Source organism: Ranitomeya variabilis, chromosome 4, assembly GCF_051348905.1.
Source record: "Ranitomeya variabilis isolate aRanVar5 chromosome 4, aRanVar5.hap1, whole genome shotgun sequence".
NCBI lineage: Eukaryota > Metazoa > Chordata > Amphibia > Anura > Dendrobatidae > Ranitomeya > Ranitomeya variabilis.
In genome coordinates, this window is record NC_135235.1 from 72,276,393 (window position 1) to 72,296,333 (window position 19,941).

A 19,941-nucleotide genomic window follows, 5' to 3' on the forward strand; every position below is an offset into this window, starting at 1 on the left:
AGGAGGAAGAGGAGAGCTGTGATATCATCTATTGTGAATGGTGGGTTGTATGTTATCTACTGCATATAGAGGTGTTATGTGTCTGATATCTACAGAACAGGATATATCAGCTAATTTTTAGACTCAGTGGTCTGTGTGAAAACTGCAAGATTTCTGGATTAAAATAAAAAAAAAAAACATATATTAGAGTGTGCGTTTGTATGTAAAAGTAAAATTAAAAAATCACAAATTTTATAAAATATGATTAGCATAATAACTTTTTTTTATGATAATACATTAAGGGGAACCTGTCACTACATTCATTCTGCTTGAAACACAGATACCGTGAATCAATGCCTAGCTTCTCAGAGAAAACATAGTTTGGATAGTCGGCCTGGCACCATAGGGAGAGACGTGACTAGTCCAATGTGGAGAACTTCTCCTCATCCTACTCCAGTTGATTGACAGATCTCACCCATGTGTGCACAGAAGGATGAAGCATTTCAGCATAAACCATACCTGGCTGCAATATAGAGTCAGACTCTGATTCATACTCCTCATGGTTTGGGCAACATAAATTTTGTGACAGATTCCCCTTGAGCGTAAGTGTCCCATTATTCAGGGTGTGAACACTTTTTATTCATTCCTGGTAAAAGAACTACAATTGAAATATTAGTGATGGTGAACTTTGAGAAATGTGGCATTGTACTAATCACTAATGTAAGTGATCATCCTAAGTGCTCAGGGAACATATTACAATATTTTCGGTTCATACAGTTTCTCTATTAAGGAGATCATGAATATGATGACCAGGATGGCTATTAACCCTTTTATTGATGATATCCCAGATTGGCCTAGGATGAGTTCCCTTGCTGGCCCCATTACCCAAAGTGATTCTAGGGCAAAGGAAATGAAATCCTGCTGCTGAGCTCTGAAACCCAAAGCTCGGAAAGTGAAGGAAAAGCAAGAACGTAAGACTTGTAATAACACCGTAGCTGTTCCCATAGGAGGCAAAGAGAGGGTTGTGGGGGAGCTGTAAGGTTCCAATTATGCAGGGATCATGTGCAGAAACCTGCCTTTTTTTAACAAAGTCAACTTCCCACAAAATGTTTGAAGGAGAAATGAAAAGGAGCATAGATTCCAAGCCAGACTGCATTAAGCACGGCTTTCCAGCACTCACCGGCAGAGGAATTTGGTGGAGCAAGCACACTTGAAACCTGTTTGTGAAGGAACGGATAAGGGCACTCAAAGGATGTTGTTCCTTGATATAGAAAATCCACTGCACACGGTTATAGAAAATTCTTCCTAAACCTGAACTTTCCTGAAGTCATCAGACTGCAATATTTCAATTTCCTTATCTCATCCTTGGGACAATTTTCGTAAGAAGCTTTTATTACCATCTCAGAGCATGTTAAATAAAAATTGGACTCCCTCTAGGAAATGCTTGCAAATTTCTTATTTAATGTTAGTCCCTTGCATTGGATATAATGCCTTTCATGGTGGGCATTCTTCTTATTCCCAAAGGAGTCCATCTTTTCTCGAGACATCTCTCTCAGAGGAATCTTCCTTTGACCCCCATGGAGAATATATATGTTCAACTAATTGGCCCTAGTATCGAAGAATATTGCCGTGAGTTCAAGGACATTGATCACAGGTCAATCTTTTATAGACACACACAAAAAAACTTTGTAATACATCTTATCAGAGAAATCTGCTTCTTTCTTCTCTTGGACTTATCCTTCACTCGCAATTCATGGGTGAAAATTTTATCTTAGTGGCTTTTAATGGCTAACTGAAAAGATGGTAACAAGCAATTGCAAGCTTTTGAGACTACTCAGGTCCCTTCATCAGGCATTGAATTAGCTCACTAGTACAAAGATATATATTTTTTCTGTATCAAAATGGAGGATTCCAGAATTTACCGCACCTTTATGGAACACAAATACTGGCTAATATGGTACAAAGATATATATTTTTTCTGGGTAAAACCTGTATTCAGTGTTTTCCATTACTCAGAGAGGAGATGACAGTTGGTGCTCTTAAAATTCCATGAAGGGAGGAGCTAGAAGAGTCATTCTTCTGAAACAAGTTACTGTTCTCCATATACTTTATGAGCACCAAGTGTCATCTCCTTTCTCAGTAAAGGGAATATTTGTGTTCACTGAAGACAGATTTTACCCAAGAATTGCGAATTTTAAGAATAAAACATCTGCTCAGGAGGAGAAAGAAGTGGAATTTTCTGATAAGATACTGTATGTTACAAAGTTTGTGCACTTTTGGGTGGTACATAGATTGGTCTTTTCCGTGATAATACACGGATGCGAATCATGGACGATAAAGAAAAAAGGCTGAAGAAGAATCGATGGCTGAAGAAGAATCAATGTCTTCGAAATGTGGTGTTGGAGTAGGTGTTATCAATGCCATTGATGGCAAGAAGAACAAACAAATCATTCTTAGAACAAATCAAGCTAGAAATGTCACTCAAAGCAAGGTTCAGCTACGGCTTGCCTACTTTGAACCCATCATACAATGAGAGCAATCAGAGCAATCACTGGAGAAGGACGAAGAAGTCCAGCCACCTGATGACTTGATACTATCAAGATAATGGCGAAGAAGACTGGTGGACCTATCTAGGCTTGCACAAGATCAATCTTCCTACAAATCATTCATCCATCAAGTCACCATGGCTCGATATCGAGCAGAAAGAAGTATAAAAAAAACTCTTTAACCATCCCTAGGTGTGCTCCTGCATGCACTACTGAGTCTACACCGAATCTATTTATACATCTGTAGATTTGTCATTCGACCTCTATTCTGTACACATCTGCTTTCATGTTGGAACTAAACAACGTCAACATGAAAACAATTTCTGTGAAAGTCAAGTTTGTGTTGACTGCTTTACTGCTATTTATAAGTTGATTGTAATATGGCTCTAGTTAGCACAGGGTTAATGAAATCGTTCTGCTGCTAAAAGGTTGTCCAGGAAAGGATGCTGACATAGTTTAGGCTGGGCTCCTGATTGCAGCCTTGATAGTGTTCTAGGAGGCTCCACAGCTGTCTTCTGACCACCTTGCTCATATTTTTTGCTTAATGTCTCTTCCTAAGCATGGAAAACATTTTACTTACCATTGAAATCTTGTGCCTTTTACCTACTCTTTTTATTAAACTATATATTGTTTATACTGCAGAGAGAAATAGGCAACTACTTATATCGGTCAAAGCTGCTGCTTCATTGGACATTGGTTCATGTAGGGGAAAACCAGTTCTTCTGAGAATTGGCACCAGGCGTTAAATTGGGAACACTGGATTCATACATGGTTTTGGTTTGGTGTCATTATCCTTTCTCCATGACTATTGGGCCAATTTTCACCTTCATTTCTTGTACTCTCATTGCAGTGCTTATACAAATAAGTCCTTCATAGATTCCCTCTACTTAAAAGGTCTGTGAGAAGAAATGGACTATTCAAACTAAGGTCATATGATCAGTGTACCCTTGACGTGGCTAAACAGTCCAGTGCACCTTCCTACCTACTCAGTGTCGGACTGGGGTGACAAGGGCCCACCAATAACATTGACTTTGGGGGCCCACTCTTCACCTGCATGCAAATATTACACTACCCTCCTTCACAAATTTACCTCTCTATATAATAATAAACTGGGTAGTTTGGTTAATGAATGATGAGATGCTGCTTTTTTTTGATCAGAGTGAATCAAGAGAATTATGCCAAGTACTGCCCATACAGTGAGGTTGGGGGCCCAGCTCTGCCCAGGGGCCCACCGGGGGATTGCCCTGTTACCCTGTGGGCCAGTCCGAGCCTGTTAATTTCCATCCATCTCTATCAACTTTTTCTTTGACACCTGTGGCTTTACAGGAGCTTCAGAAGGACATAGATGGAAAAGAAGTAGGTGGTATGGTGCACTGAAAGATTTGGTGAAGGACTTATTTGTATAAGCACTGCAATGAAAGTACAAGAAACGAAGGTGAAAATTGGCCCAATAGTCATGGAGAAAGGATAATGACACCAAACCAAAATCATGTATGAATCCAGTGTTCCCAATTTAACGCCTGGTGCCAATTCTCAGAAGAACTGGATTTCCCCTACATGAACCAATGTCCAATGAAGCAGCAGCTTTGACCGATATAAGTAGTTGCCTACTTCTCTCTGCAGTATAAACAATATATACCTGTACTTGGTTTGAACAGTCATTTTGTGCTCCATTTTAATAGCAGGCCCGTTTTCACCGGCTGGGTTAACAACCATTTAAAAATTCCAGGATAGTCCGTAAAAATAGGGAACTTTTTTGCTTTTTCCATAAGAAAAACTTAAGGCACCTGTGATTTTTTTTTTTTTTTTTTCAGGCTGGAGAAACGTATACAGATTATTTTGATTGTAATTATCATCATTTTACATTTTATGGTGAATGCAGCTGATGTCGTCTTATCATCGTTGTGTTGTGGCACACATGTATCACAATCATAATGACTTATGATGGTTTTCCAATGTGTCTGTAAAAATTTTTGTCTGCCCTTGATTTTTTTTTTGATAACCTTCCAGCAAAAGTAAAAACTCAAGTTGGCAACCCTGCTCACCGGGCGCCCCATAGCAGCTATAGGGGATTCTTATGGTGCACATACATGCAGGAAAATCTTCATCTTGTTCTTTCTAAGGATTCCATGGACAGTCAACCATAATACATCATAAGGCCGTATTCCAAGAGCATTTACAGATCTTACGAAGAGTATTTCACATGGGGGTCTACTTGACATTTATTTTATGGAGTTCAGAATGATCTTCTCCATTGCTTTGTTTCTGTCTGGTCTTGGTGAGCTGTGTGTCGCTTGTTTAGCTTAATGGGTAGTAAAAATGTAGGCAGGGAATCATTTATTGTGACTTCAAAGGAAAAAATACAGTTTGATAAATATATCTTTTGAACCACACATCATTCTCTAGTACTCTAAATCAGTGCCCCAAATCCGGAGTGATCGTTTTAAGATTCCTTTCTCTTTTTTCATAAAATTTCTCCCCCCTTTCCTTCTACGCTTTAACTTACTGCAAGTTAAACAAGGTTGGCGCTTGTGCTGGGGCTGCCAGGATTACGTCAGTGGACCAATTCCCCACAGAGTGCCAGGGAGAGCAACCTGCATGAAAGCCGCCTTTGTTCCAGGGAGGTGTGCTGGCTTTACATGAGGCTGCTCTCTGGACGTCTGTTTGTGAAACAATTTATTGGAACATGGTATGTGTGTGTGTGTGTAAGACGCTCCCAGAGATTGGATTCATTTCGCTCCTTAACACCTTCCTTGCCAGTGGAATACGGAGCGCAATTAAAGATCAGTAGCCTCAGTCTTTGAAAGTTTTGTTGCGAAGATTAAAATTAGAAAGTGTCAATCTCCTTTACTCATCCACATTATTACTCTTTTCCGCTCTTCTCATAACATCGAAAGTGTGAAAAGTAACGTCATTTGTACGTCAGGAGTGACGAGAGCTGCTGCAGGTGGGAAAACTTCTGGATGGGTAATAGGAAGCCCAAGTAGTATTGTGAAAACAGCTTGACCGAGTAATGAACCAAGCAAAAGTTGGTTATCAGAGGAATTGGACAGGACACTGTAGGAGCATTGCTTGGCGCCATGATTTCCTCTAAGTATTGTGTCGTTCAGGTCAGTATTTCTACCATCGTTGGTGGATTCTAGACCCACGTTGGTTAATTGGAGCACTCTGTCACAGGTGACACACAAATCTTGGCAACCAAATATATGGGCAGGGAATCCATGCCCTTTGCTTCTTTCTTCTCTGGCCTGTATAAACTAGCATGTTTTCTATTGTCCTCCCCTTGGCGGTATCATTTGAAGATTGAGTTATTCCCTCCTCCCTCCCCATTACTTACAAATACACATCTCCCTCCTTTCCAACTTGGCACTGATTTTGCTTTAGGGACCCTTGCCAGGAACTTAACGGGTTTACAGACTGGAGTTATTCCCCCCTCCTTTGTTGGCTTCTCTGCCCTTATTTATTTTATAACATATATAACTTTGAACATATATGCTTGTGGTGTAAATGTGTGATCTGTTGTAGAAGGTCCTTAAATACACTTTACAACTTTAATATAGAACAGTCTTACAAAAATATCGACCTTAAGCTACAAGTTTTTTTTCTTTTTGCACACCAATGTATTTCTTTTTCATTTGTGATTTTTTTTTGGGACTAATGTTCTTGAGAAAGTTGCATTAAGTTCCTTGTGTGCATTTCACGAAAGAAAAGTCCATGCTCCAAATCTTAGAGATCCTCCTTAAGGTCAAGAATTCTGAAAGTCAAATTTTGTGTTTTATTTTAATTCCCCCTTTCACTGTTTTTTTTTATTCCAACAGAGCGCTCCTCACATCGGCCTATACTTCAGGCAGGCCTCCCAGCCAACACAACTGCCTATGTTGGAGGAGATGCAGAATTTGTATGCAAGGTATACAGCGATGCCCAGCCCCATATTCGCTGGGTGAGATATGTGGAAAAGAATGGAAGCCGATACGGAGTAGACGGGATCCCGTACATGAAGGTCTTGAAGGTAAGAATCTGTTACATAGCATAAATGTGTAAGGTGTTTAATAAATGATTCCTTATAACCAGAATATTAATAGTTATTAGTCTTGATGATATCATGATATGCTTTATTACCAAGGTTTACTGGAACCTACTTCTATTGTTGTAAAGGAAGAGTAGAAAATTATATAACACCTCTAGAACTTAAGGCCTCTAAACCTATAGACTACTGTCAGCCAAACCCGTCGATATTGAAAAGTTCAGCCAACTGTCCAATGTGTATGTTGGTGGCAGCTGACTGACTGGTTGGAAGTGATGTCAATTTCACATGACTGATTTTGGATTGCAGATCGCTTTGTTCTTCTGGAGATACGCCACCAGCCAATGTGTCAGTCTGAGGCTTTCCCATAGAGATCACGAGCGCTCAGTCGATCAAGCACTTCTCTGTATGGGAGAGTTGGCTGAGATGGCTATCGACCAAAGCATTGTTCAGTTGACAGCCATCTGATGTGCATAGCCAGCTTTCTACACTTGGATAAGTCATCAATGTTTGTTTGTTGGGGACTAGATCCCTTGGGATCACTATTGATTAAAACGCGGTAGTCACTTTATTATTTTTGGGTTGCTGTACCCCCTCATTGTTTCCAGGGGCACAGTAGCTCAACCTCTGGAGTGTCAGGCCCTTTATATGCTCATCAGTCCCTACTAATCAAACATTACTGATTAATCCTAATTGAAAAATACCTTTACCTTACATCAGAATATCTTACGCAATATATTTAGTGTATGTTGTAGAACATTGATAATTTATCATGAGTAGCAAAGAGCAAAGTTTCTATTTTGGAATAGAATAATTCAGTTACAGGGGTATTCCCATCACTGGATATGCCATAAATGTCTGTAAGATGCAAGACTTGCGACTTGGACCACCACCCACTACGGTGAATGGAGATGTTACAGTGCATGTGCGCCTCTCTCTATTCTGAGATGGGAATACCTCTTTATGAAGTTTACCAGCAATAGCATTTCAACCATTTTTAATGAGCATGTTGCATATATATATAGGGACACCAATACCGATACACCCGATAGTCAACAGCCCTATGTTTTTTCTTCCTGTGTCACCTGACCATGTTTAGCACTCAGGAATAAACAGTTCCAGCGCTGAGGTGCTGAATCTGTACAATGTGACAGAAGCAGATGCTGGCGAATATATTTGCACGGTCTCCAATTATATTGGAGAGGCCAACAAGTCAGCCTGGCTCACGGTGGTGAAGAAAGAACCAGGTAACGTCTCCTGCCGCTGCACACGGGCTACGATTGGGCTCTTGGTGCTTTTGGCAAAGGTGGCGTTTGACAAAAAATCTGGAGGTGGTGTTATGCCGTACTGAATTACGGCCATGGAAAAATACCCATTGAGCTAAAGGATTTCATTAATTATTAACCTCTTTTGTTTTCCCCTAACACTTTAGTACCCAAACTCCTCTTGTTGTGTTACACGTTCTTCCATATTTTTCTATCTCGGTCTTCCTCTAATGACCTCCACACACATTGGAGGCCAAAGCTATATTCACAAAGTTGCAACACGTTAATGAGGACACCCCGCTTCTCTTAATGAGGTCAATGGTTCCTCTTTAATTAATAGTTTATCCTGATACGATGGCTGACTTGGCCCACTTAGGGTATGTGCATACAAAGTTTTTTAGACACTGGCATACCCACAACGTTTTTGAAGCAGAAGATGCTTGTTTTCCCCGAAGTATCCACTTTGACGTTTACTTTGCTGTCTTTGCCGACATCGATTTTTTTTCTCTCTATATATAACATCGTGTCACCAGAAAAATGGATCAGTCACTTAATTTGGCCGCGTTACGATTTTCAAAGTCTGATGCAATGAAAAATTAAAAAACAATGGAATATGTGCACAGCAAGTCGATTTGACATTGCTGTGCATATGTTCTCTCTTTTTGGCGATTTTTTTAGCACTTTTTCAGATGAAACCCACCTGAAAAAGACGTTTTGTGCACATACCCTTATTACCTAACTTTATGAAGGGATAGACAGTAAATAAATCTAATTACAAGTTGAACATTCAGCTACGTTTTTACATACTTGCTGATTAGAATTAGGAAAGTCAATAGCATTCCGATAACTTCCCCTTTATCTTGTGTAGGAAGATGAAATCCTTACTCGTGGGTCGGATTTTTTTTCCATGTTCTGTGATTGCACTGCATGCATAAATGGTGGTAATTTCTGGTGATGGGCAATGTGCAATAAACTGCTGTCTGTTTTCATAATGTTTTCATGGTGGCTCTTGGTGTGTTGGGTCTTTTGGAGAAGGTCTCTGTGGAAAGCAAGGGAGATCCTCAAAGGTCAATGTGCCTCTCCTAGGCTTGAGATGTCTCCTGAGCACACTCCACGTGTTTCCTTTTCTCATGGGGTATTGCTTTTCTTTTTCTTTTTGCCATCGTTCTCTTCCAGGCTGCCGGTGTTAACATTACAGATGAAGAAATAGAAGTCTTATATGTCAGAAATGTTTCTTTTGAGGATGCTGGGGAATATACTTGTATAGCTGGAAATTCCATTGGGATTTCTCAACACTCTGCCTGGTTGACGGTTCTGCCAGGTATTATCCTCCTGTCTTGGGTTTCTGTCTTTAACTTTTCTGTTGCTGGGGTAAACCATGATCACTGCTCCTGTCCAAGTAAACCAATATAAATCACACAAGAAAAAAAACACTAGTGATACATTTTATATTCTCTGTATGCTTTAGGAATAGAACATTAACCACTCTGACCTTAATTTAAGGGGATTTGGAGCCGTGTAACCGTGTTTACCTCTGCATCTACTTTCCTAGTTCCCGAATTGCATAGCATGGGCTCTTTATGCATTCGGGGGCGAGATGTTTTTGCTTTGTTGTGTTTTAACCCCTTTACTGCTGAAAAAAGTGTTTAAACCACAACAGAAAAAAACATTGCTGGTGTACAGGACTCTTCTCTCGTTACTATCCAAACTCTTAAGACTTTTTATTCTGTTTTTCTTCTTTTCCTGCTGCTTTTTTACTTTGGGGGACAGACATCTACGTGAAATAGAAAGGTAATGTCCCCCACGTCAGTACTAGTTACCTTTTTGTTCATCTGATGAATAAGTCAATGCCATGGAGGAATGTGTGAGTAAAGGTGTATTTTTAACATCATACATTATGGTAGATTTCATAATCCAATAGGGTAAAAACTTCCATTTTTTTCTTAAGTTTTGATTCATAAATTTAAAAAAAAAATCTTGGTTAAACCTATGATTAGATACCTAAATCTAGGCCCTTTTACTTACAATTGTTTCCCAGTCTTTCAGTGCCTCATTGTCTAGTTGCTTTTCTGTCGAAACCGTAGGCTCGTGTCAAATCAGGTCAAAGCGTAGTGAGTCACCACCTTGCCTTGTCCGTTGTTGGGCATTATCTTTGCCAGCACTAGCAATGCGTGATTGCACTGTGCTCACAAATCAAGCATCGCTTAATGTCTAGTAGGTTCCCGGATGCAGAGATCAGGTGCTCATGCTGTGCTTGTAGTGTTTGTGGTCTGCCGGGTGCTTTGGACTAGGAAATATTTGCTAGGATTGAGATGCTGTAGTAATGAATTTGTAAAGAAGAGTTAGTCTTATGATTTTTCATTCATTAGTTTTAACATTTAATTCACCACACATCCTGAGACCCCTTTGGACATAGGAGTTGAATGCTGGTGTGTCTGTGAGTCTTGATATGGACAATATAGAATATTTGAGATTCCTGGAAATCTTACTCCCTTTTCCACCCTAAATCCTTTTGCAGGCATAGATCCTCCTGAAGAGGTCAGTTCTTTACCCTACTACATGGAAATTGGAATCTACATTGGTGGAACCTTCTTTATCATCGGTTTTATTGCTATTTGCCTTATATTCCACTTTCTTAACGGAGCCAAGAAGAAGAAGACTTTAATTGGGCCACCTGTAGTCCACAAGCTCAGCAAGCGAATTCCTCTACACCGCCAGGTAACAGAAAGTAGATAAAGAGTTCAAAAAACTTTATGCGCCGACCAGCAGCCACCATGTGCCGAGACTCCAATACCAGTGATCTGATTGTGAGGTGCGTCATCAGTGCTAGTCCAGGGGTACTGCCCATAGTCTATGGGCTATGTTATGGGCATGGTGTCCATTCAGTATTCTAGTTACTGGCATGGATCTTCAGATCTCCTCAAGACAGGGTTCCTCTATTTGGCATTATCTACCATTTTGTGTAACTTGTATTGTTACATAGTTTCATCATTTATATTGCCTGTCCAATTTTTTATATTTGTTTTATTTGACTAAGGCTTAAAATACTTTCTACGTTGCACCATCCCGTGACCTTATACCTTCTGTCCACCATATGTATAAAGTTATTTTTAGTGACACTCAAGGCTGGGATGAAGGGGATGCTAAGTAAGCAGTTGCCTATGATGTCGAGGAAAAGTGATGCACAATTCATAGGGTAAAAATAAAATCGGACTTGTATTTTTTTTTGTAGAGCAAATTGGAAACACTGTGTTGATGGCAAACCTTCACTGATGGCAGAGGGTTTAGAGAGTGTTCCCGCACTAAAGAGAAGCACTTGTCTGTGAACGAGATTTATTTTTGTCGGATGTGGAGCCAAAACTGTATATCATTAGTTGAGAATATTAGCAATAGAAATGTGAACAACAGCTGGAGAGACATTGTGATACTCTGTGCCTCGTGCTCCAAAAGACCTTGTATTGCACATAGAATTAGGGCTTCCTTAGATGCGCCACTCCAGGCCATCAAATGGCAGCCTACATGCAAGTCAACTGGTGGTCGTTTAATGAGCTTACATAAATAAGCTTATAAATATTATATTCTCGCAGAATAATCATTAACACCATCTTTCTGTTCCTAAAGAGTATCATGTTAGCTGCGGTTGAACACCAGTTTACACAGGACAATGTGCTGCCGAGAAAGATGATTTTTTTTTAAAGCCAAAAAATCTTCTAGCCTAATAACAAAAGTTTAATTTTTTTGATGAGTAGGTGCCTGCCTTTTTAGTCCCACCCATAGTCTGGAGCGAGCATTCAAACTAAAATTCGGTCCACGATTTATATCCAGACTAATACATACATGTACATTCTGACATTGTGATTTTTTTTCTTTAACTTTCTGAGGGTTGGAGGGACACGCAATAATACATTTTTAGGAGAGAAAAAATATTACTGATCTGTATGTGGATACTGTAACTCCTATTGCGGGTGGGATAGATACTAGATTCTCTGGCAAACTTAAGAAGTGGCTTTTTTGTTTATTTTTCAGGGGTTAAAGGGGTTGTGCAGGCTTGGGGCTCAAGTCTGCATTCACCCTATGCGACTGCAGATTTGTGAATCCTCACAGCGCGCACAGAGCGCGCTGTCAGCATTCACCGGGAGCAGGCAGTCATGTTATCACAATATCACAAGTATGTGATTTGCATACTTCCGGTCACATTCTGACTAGATGTGTCTGGCCTCGCTCAATTTGAGTGAGGTGACACACGTCTAGTTGGCATGTGAACAAATGCATGCAAATCGTATACTTGCAGTTAAGCACCTGCCTTCTCTCGGCACCAGAGAATCCTGACCTACCACACACTGCATGTGAGGATTTACAAGTCTAAGGTTACATACAGTGGCTACAGACTTGAACCCCAAGTATGGACAACCCCTTTAATTAATACATTTTTGTAATTCTATTAATATAATATTATGTTAAACATAACAAATTACTTTTACTCCAGCATATGTTTAGTTGGGCCAGATTTCCAAGGTTTGATACCACAAAGCAAATATATTGGTATTGTGGTCATGCCAAGTAATCCAGTCATGATGGGTACATGACTTTTCTCTTGTATGGATTAAGTAATAAATGGTAGTTCCTGATATCTACCGAGAATGGACCTTTTACGACTTGTGAATCCTAAACTACCCAACAGCCAAAGCCTTCGGGATTGTTTTCGGAGAATGGAAAGTCATGAAGTGCCAACTGGACTCCTGAAGGATCATTTTTCACCCTTCTATGTATCTTTCTATATCCTCATGTATTGTATAATGAAGGTTGTAATACCTAAGTGATGTAACTGCAAAACTTTACTTTGGTTTCGGATATCTTTATGAACAAATTCTCCATAAGTTAATTGGTATTTCGCTCTTGAAAAGGCAGCGGTATCGGGTAATCGTGATATACGCTAGAAATGTAACACACACTGACTTGAGCCAGCAGACTGAATGACAAGACACTACCAGTGCGTCAAAAACCCAAACAAGTCTTCTGATTACCATGTACAGATGGGAAAAACAGATCCAATAGTGACAGAACAAAAAAAAGTGATGTGGCTCTAAAGTGACATTCTCCTCTCATAATGTTATAACATTTTGGTAGAATATGCCATAATATTATCAACGCCGGGGTCCAATCTATGGGATAAAAATCTACTTTACGCAGCAGTGCATCAAGAGCGTGTAGGGAAGTATTTGGATTTGGTGGTGGAGGTCGTGGGTTGGGCATTTATTGATTAATTTGAACTATTTTGCTATATGGAGGGCCTTGTTTTTACTAAGCGTTGATCTTCTCTGGAGTGATGGAGGTACATCTGCTGACTAGAGCGGAGTTTGCACATGGACGGCTGCCTTGAGATGACTCTTTGTTCTGCTGTCATAAGACGTATATCACAGACTTCTTTCCACTTTCAGGTGTCGGCAGATTCCAGCTCTTCTATGAATTCTACAACTCCACTGGTGAGGATCACTACGCGGCTCCTATCCAGCGCCGACACGGTGCTCCTACCAAACGTGTCCGAGTACGAGCTTCCTCATGATCCAAAGTGGGAGTTTCCAAGAGAGAAGTATGGATTTCTAGTAGTATACTAATAGTATTTGTCTTACAGATGTAGGGGGTGTTATTTTTAAAGCCTATATTCATTTTAATGATTTTTTTTATATTATACTAGTTTTTTATGCTTTGTATTCAGTCTTAACTATTTTTTCATATTTTGTTTTAAATAGGTCCATTTCCTGGTAATTCATCTTTTTAAGAAATAATTGCACAAAATTTAAATTAAGTAAACTTAAAGGTGTTGTCCACCTTTGTAGACTATTTTTATTTTTTACTTAAATGCATCTAATTGTATCTAAAACATTTTTTGCAATTGGGTTTCAATAAAAAAAAATATTTGCATCGTTTGCTTTTTTTTAGCTTTGTTCTCTACTGGCTGCAGAATGAGTTAAACAGGTTGACCACAACTTTTTCATTGATGGTCTATCTTTAGGACATGTCATCAATGTCCGATCGGCCGGGATCCGGCACCAGGCATACCCGTCGATTGGCTGGGAAGCACTTATTTGTGGAGATGGCCGTCTACTTGTTGTGGTTGCTGCAGGGTACTACACATTCACCTCCTATAAAAAATAATTAGGAGGCAGATGTACAGTACCAAGCCCCAACCACTGTAAGGAGAAAGCCAGCTCCGTAAACAACAACTTCCGTCCGGCAGCCACCATCACCCCGATGACTGCTGATCGACGGGGGTGCCGGCACTGATAACAGCTGATCAGCGAGGTGCCGGACCCTGGCCGATCAGACATTGATGACCTATCCTAAAGATAGGCCATCAATGTAAAAGTAGTGGACAACCTCTTTAACTGAGAATTTGTCAGTAGGCCCTCTATAACAGGGAGGTTTTTTTTTACTCTTTTTACCTGTTATTTCTGAGCTCCTCTCAGCTGATTTATGATCATGGACCACATCAAAATTTAATATGGCAGTAAACAAAGAACCTGTAAAATCTAAATAGTGCAACATTTTTTGTGGAACTAAATAGTAAAAATGATTTTTAACATCAAATACATTCATTTAAATTAATAATAAAAAAATTAAAAAATTCCTCCCAGAGGTGGCCAACCCCCAATATCAATATTATTTTGATGTACTTTATAGGTAAGATGTGTATCAACCAGCATAATTAATATTATTTAACCTATTTAGCAGAATTTTTTTAATGATTTTGTTGCTAAAATGTGTGATTTATGGGGATTTTTTTCTTTTTTTAATAGACTGACGCTGGGTAAACCTCTTGGCGAGGGCTGTTTTGGACAAGTGGTCATGGCTGAGGCTCTTGGGGTTGACAAAGACCGACCCAAGGAATCTGTGACTGTTGCTGTGAAGATGCTGAAAGGTAAAGGGTGGGGGAATGATGCTTTTTCCCCTCTCAGTGGGGGGATACCAGGTCACATTCCTGACCCTACAGATAAATCAGCAACCCTCTCAGCATTGCTGCCCCTTTCTGTGATTTAAAGACAGCAGCTATGGAAAGACGTAATTTACAGCCTCCCTGCTTTGAATTATGCAATCCTTTTTGCCACCAAGACTTAGTATGATCCCTTAGTCCTATGAATGCTCTTTTCCATTAAATCCCGTCTGAAAATTATTTTTTTGCCCTACCCTCTCATCAAAACCTTTTTCTACTTGGCTACAAGGATTCTTATCCATCATAAAAAAAAGACCCTCCTGAATCCTACACTTGTATAAAAGTGGCTAGTGGTGAGAAACATCATTATTTTATAATAATGTGCTAAATAATGGTTTTCACATTGGGTGTTGTGTGTAAAAAAGAAAAACAAAAAAACAAACAAAAAAAAAAGGAAAGAAAGAAAATTCTCGAACATGAAAATGATATATAACAACTGTCCCCCTCATGTCTATATCTTGATCCACTGCTGGCAGCTCCCTTTGCACTTGCTGACCAATGACGTCCTCGATGGGAAGCGAGTCCGGAGGCGCTGCAGGTAGCACGTTTAGGCCACCAGGCTGCTTACAGTGTCACCAGTAATATACTGGCATTGTTGTGATGAAGAACGGTTCCAGTACCTGTGGCTGATTTATTGAATAAATCGAGATGTTTTGAACATTTTGTTACCATTTTTTACATATCAGTAACCTGTCTATCCATAGTAACATAGTAACATAGTAACATAGTTAGTAAGGCCGAAAAAAGACATTTGTCCATCCAGCTGGTGATTTCCACAATTCTATGACTTTTCCTTCTCTGTGTTGCAATTTCAATGTTGAGGAGTTTTGAAATAATAGTATAATTGTTGGATTGGCTATGTATAGTAATAAGACCTGCGTGCCTAATGTAACCCATCCAGATGATGCTACTGAGAAAGACCTGGCGGACCTGGTCTCTGAGATGGAGATGATGAAAATGATTGGAAAGCATAAGAACATCATAAACTTGCTGGGAGCATGCACTCAGGGGGGTAAGTGGCTTTTACGAACACAAGAACCTTAATTTTGTCACTAGTAATGAAAGGACCTGTTGCAGTTCATTAGTGTGGCCCAGAGTGACTAATGGGCGAAAGAGAAAGAACGCCCTGCAGGACATGAGAGGAGTTCAATGGCCGCCGGCCCTAAACTCTAAATACATGTAGCTTTGTAAATGGTATGGTGACTCCTGCAGGCTTTCATTTTTCCTTGGTCCTGTTATTAGCATACATGTTAATTAGTGAGCATAGCGCCTGTCTGCCTTTTTCAAGTACATAGTAGTTACTAGTTAGTGAACTGTACAGTTATTAGTCACCTTGCACCTTGCATTCACCTTAAATGGTGTGTATGTATGTATGTATGTATATATAATATATATATAATATGTTTGTGTATGTGTGTGAATATGTATGTATGTGTATATATATATATACATATATATTGTGTGTGTGTGTATGTATATATATATATATATATATATATATATATATATATATATATATATATATATATATATATATATATATATATATATATATATATATATATATATATATATATATATATACACTCACCGGCCACTTTATTAGGTACACCATGCTAGTAACGGGTTGGACCCCCTTTTGCCTTCAGAACTGCCTCAATTCTTCGTGGCATAGATTCAACAAGGTGCTGGAAGCATTCCTCAGAGATTTTGGTCCATATTGACATGATGGCATCACACAGTTGCCGCAGATTTGTCGGCTGCACATCCCAAAGATGCTCCATACAAGGCAGGATGGATCCATGCTTTCATGTTGTTTACGCCAAATTCTGACCCTACCATCCGAATGTCGCAGCAGAAATCGAGACTCATCAGACCAAGCAACGTTTTTCCAATCTTCTACTGTCCAATTTCGATGAGCTTGTACAAATTGTAGCCTCAGTTTCCTGTTCTTAGCTGAAAGGAGTGGTACCCGGTGTGGTCTTCTGCTGCTGTAGCCCATCTGCCTCAAAGTTCGACGCACTGTGCGTTCAGAGATGCTCTTAGGCCTACCTTGGTTGTAACGGGTGGCGATTTGAGTCACTGTTGCCTTTCTATCAGCTCGAACCAGTCTGCCCATTCTCCTCTGACCTCTGGCATCAACAAGGCATTTCCGCCCACAGAACTGCCGCTCACTGGATTTTTTTTCTTTTTCGGACCATTCTCTGTAAACCCTAGAGATGGTTGTGCGTGAAAATCCCAGTAGATCAGCAGTTTCTGAAATACTCAGACCAGCCCTTCTGGCACCAACAACCATGCCACGTTCAAAGGCACTCAAATCACCTTTCTTCCCCATACTGATGCTCGGTTTGAACTGCAGGAGATTGTCTTGACCATGTCTACATGCCTAAATGCACTGAGTTGCCGCCATGTGATTGGCTGATTAGAAATTAAGTGTTAACAAGAAGTTGGATAGGTGTACCTAATAAAGTGGCCGGTGAGTGTATATATATATATATATTAATATAATATAATGTGTGTGTATGTATGTGGGTATGTGTATGCATCCCACTGACTCCACAATGCTATGTATTTGCAGGTACCCTGTATGTAATCGTAGAATATGCTGCTAAGGGGAACCTGCGAGAGTACCTCCGGGCCCGGCGACCGATTGAGATGGAATACTCGTATGACATTAATAGGGTCCCCGGAGAGCAGATGACTTTCAAAGACTTGGTATCGTGCACTTATCAGCTGGCCAGGGGCATGGAATACCTGGCATCACAGAAGGTATAATAAAGGGAGATAACTGCGTTGGGCGTACTCTCTTTTCATGGCTCCTCAGTCTTGTATTAGGAGACTGCTGGCAGAGTACAGTTATTACTTTTAATAATGTGTAATTGTTGTCTGTTAGACAAACTGTGTATCTCTGCGCTTAGTCATAAATGAATGGTGTTACAGCACTAGTTGCAAACTAAATTGTATATTAAAGAGATATTCCCATCGTCAGGATAGAAAGTAACATTTTTGAAGTATTGTGAATGCAGAAATGGGTGTGGATGTGCGACTTTCCCCACTTTTGTAAAAGTTACAAAGAACTCTAATAAAAGTGAATAGTGAGGGCCATCCATGCCCGTTGGGGTGAGACATGGATATGCCGTAGATATCTGATATGTCAATATTCCTTTAAGAGTTGTGTTCCAATTTATTTCCATATTCAATTAGTCGTAGAATAGTGGGGGATATGATGTCGTTACCGTATAGACACCCACCCATCTGGTAATTCTGCTGTGTGTTCTTTTCTTCGCCAAAGTGTATACACCGGGACCTTGCTGCTAGGAACGTGCTGGTGACGGAGAGCAATGTCATGAAGATTGCTGACTTTGGTCTGGCAAGAGACGTGAACAATATAGATTATTATAAGAAAACAACAAATGTAAGTTATGCAGGTTGAAAAAAAAGTGTTTCCACCATGTTCCTTGTGATTAAAAGGGTTTCTGCGAATCTAATATTGATTACCATTGGCTACGATGATCAGATTTACAGGGGTGTAACAGCAGTAAACCCACTTATCAGTTGATAGGCGAGAACCTCGTTGACTTAATTGTTACCAAACACCGTGTCCTACATTTTCCTGTACTGCAGCTCTTTTTAGCTTAGGCCAAAACAAGTCAATACGAGGTACATTCACAACAAAATGTATAAAACTCCGCCTGGTAAGCCATAGAGTGGATGTAGTGCTCGCCATATCTCCGCCGCCCCTTTAGTCTGCTCATGCCGCGGGGCGCTCCCTACTGATCTGGTCTTATACCATGTGTCCGGTCACTGATGGACATACACCGAAGAGGGCCCCTGTGTAAGACCAGTGTATGGGCCCTTTTCAACCCAAGAGCTCATCATAATGCACAATTCCACTTGCTTTGGAGGTAGAAATGGGCCCCTTTACCCCTAGGGCCCCTGTGCTGCACCACCGGTTGCACCCATGATATGTCCTTTGAACCACTGACAGCAATGATTATTATATTCTTCATCATCTTCAATAGTAAATTGTTGTATTTCTTTTCTCCATCCAGGGCCGACTTCCTGTAAAATGGATGGCACCTGAAGCACTTTTTGATCGGGTTTACACTCATCAGAGCGATGTGTAAGTTGTGACATGGCTGCTGTCCATCTAGATGTAATACTTTTATACTCTCTTGGCTGTTGATTCTGTTCGCCAAGTGGAAGGACGAGTGATGGTGCACACTAGATCACAGTCTCGGGCTGTTCAAAAAGCATTACAAATGGTGAAAAATTACAAAATGTCTATATTTTTTATATTGTAAGCTCTGAGCAGTGTGGCATTTACCTGACTGATCAAGGAATGCTTAAAGCTGCTAGCTCAATGAAGCGAACCAAAAAAATCTTTAAAACATATAATTTATTATTAAAATTAAAAAGATATAAAATAACCAAATTTCTACCTTTCACAGAAACGTACACAGAGAGGAATACCAATGGTAGACCACCGGCACAGAGCCAATATAATGCAGCATACAGGAAAGAATAAATAACTAATTAAAGCCACTATGCAGATTGTATCTAAACCTAAATGCAATATAGAATCCACAAATACAGGGCAAAGACCAGGCAAGACATGAAAGCTGCTATGAGGCTTCCATATTGATGGCCTCCCTATAAGGGGTTAACATATACGTCTGTATGGTAATAGTCTGCAATTAGATTATACATTAAGTAAACCATAGTATTACCTTTCCCCGAGCCACGTATAAAGAGGCAAAAAGTGCGAGTGGTCTCACGGTATCCCCCTCCGGCACCCCGACGCGCGTTTCGCCCACTGCTTCTTCCAGTCTTAGACCTGATAAGGCTGGTGTGCTTCAAACATCATGTAAAAAAGGATGTGTAATCTTTTTTTAAAGCTTTTAACTGGATTCTAAAATGCAATTTTTTTTTCATACCAAAACAATTAAAAAGGATTACACAGTTATTCTGACACCTAATTTAAGAGTGAGTACACCAGCCTCAAAAGTTCTAAGATATCAATTTAATGAGATCTTTAAAATGGCAGTTCTTATTCTTTTAATGGTAGTGACTCGTCTGGGAATGTTCTCTGGGGGAGGATTACACACAGGCAAAGGAAGCAATTGTCAGTTTTAT

The 19,941-nt window shown here is 39.9% G+C and overlaps 1 protein-coding gene across 6 annotated transcripts in view; it reads left to right on the forward strand.

Moving 5' to 3' along the window:
* FGFR2 (fibroblast growth factor receptor 2) overlaps positions 1–19,941 on the forward strand; it is an 87,871-nt gene that overhangs the window by 64,247 nt on the left and 3,683 nt on the right. For 2 of the 6 annotated variants that reach the window (XM_077258717.1, XM_077258721.1), the window contains 9 exons: positions 6,344–6,534; positions 7,649–7,796; positions 10,333–10,538; positions 13,253–13,404; positions 14,612–14,733; positions 15,707–15,817; positions 17,384–17,574; positions 18,098–18,220; positions 18,858–18,928. In XM_077258717.1, the coding sequence (XP_077114832.1) occupies positions 6,344–6,534; positions 7,649–7,796; positions 10,333–10,538; positions 13,253–13,404; positions 14,612–14,733; positions 15,707–15,817; positions 17,384–17,574; positions 18,098–18,220; positions 18,858–18,928 (1,315 nt within the window). Of the gene's footprint in view, positions 1–6,343; positions 6,535–7,648; positions 7,797–8,990; positions 9,136–10,332; positions 10,539–13,252; positions 13,405–14,611; positions 14,734–15,706; positions 15,818–17,383; positions 17,575–18,097; positions 18,221–18,857; positions 18,929–19,941 lie in introns of all 6 variants that reach the window. The other 4 variants (XM_077258718.1, XM_077258722.1, XM_077258719.1 and 1 more) reach the window with 3 other exon arrangements.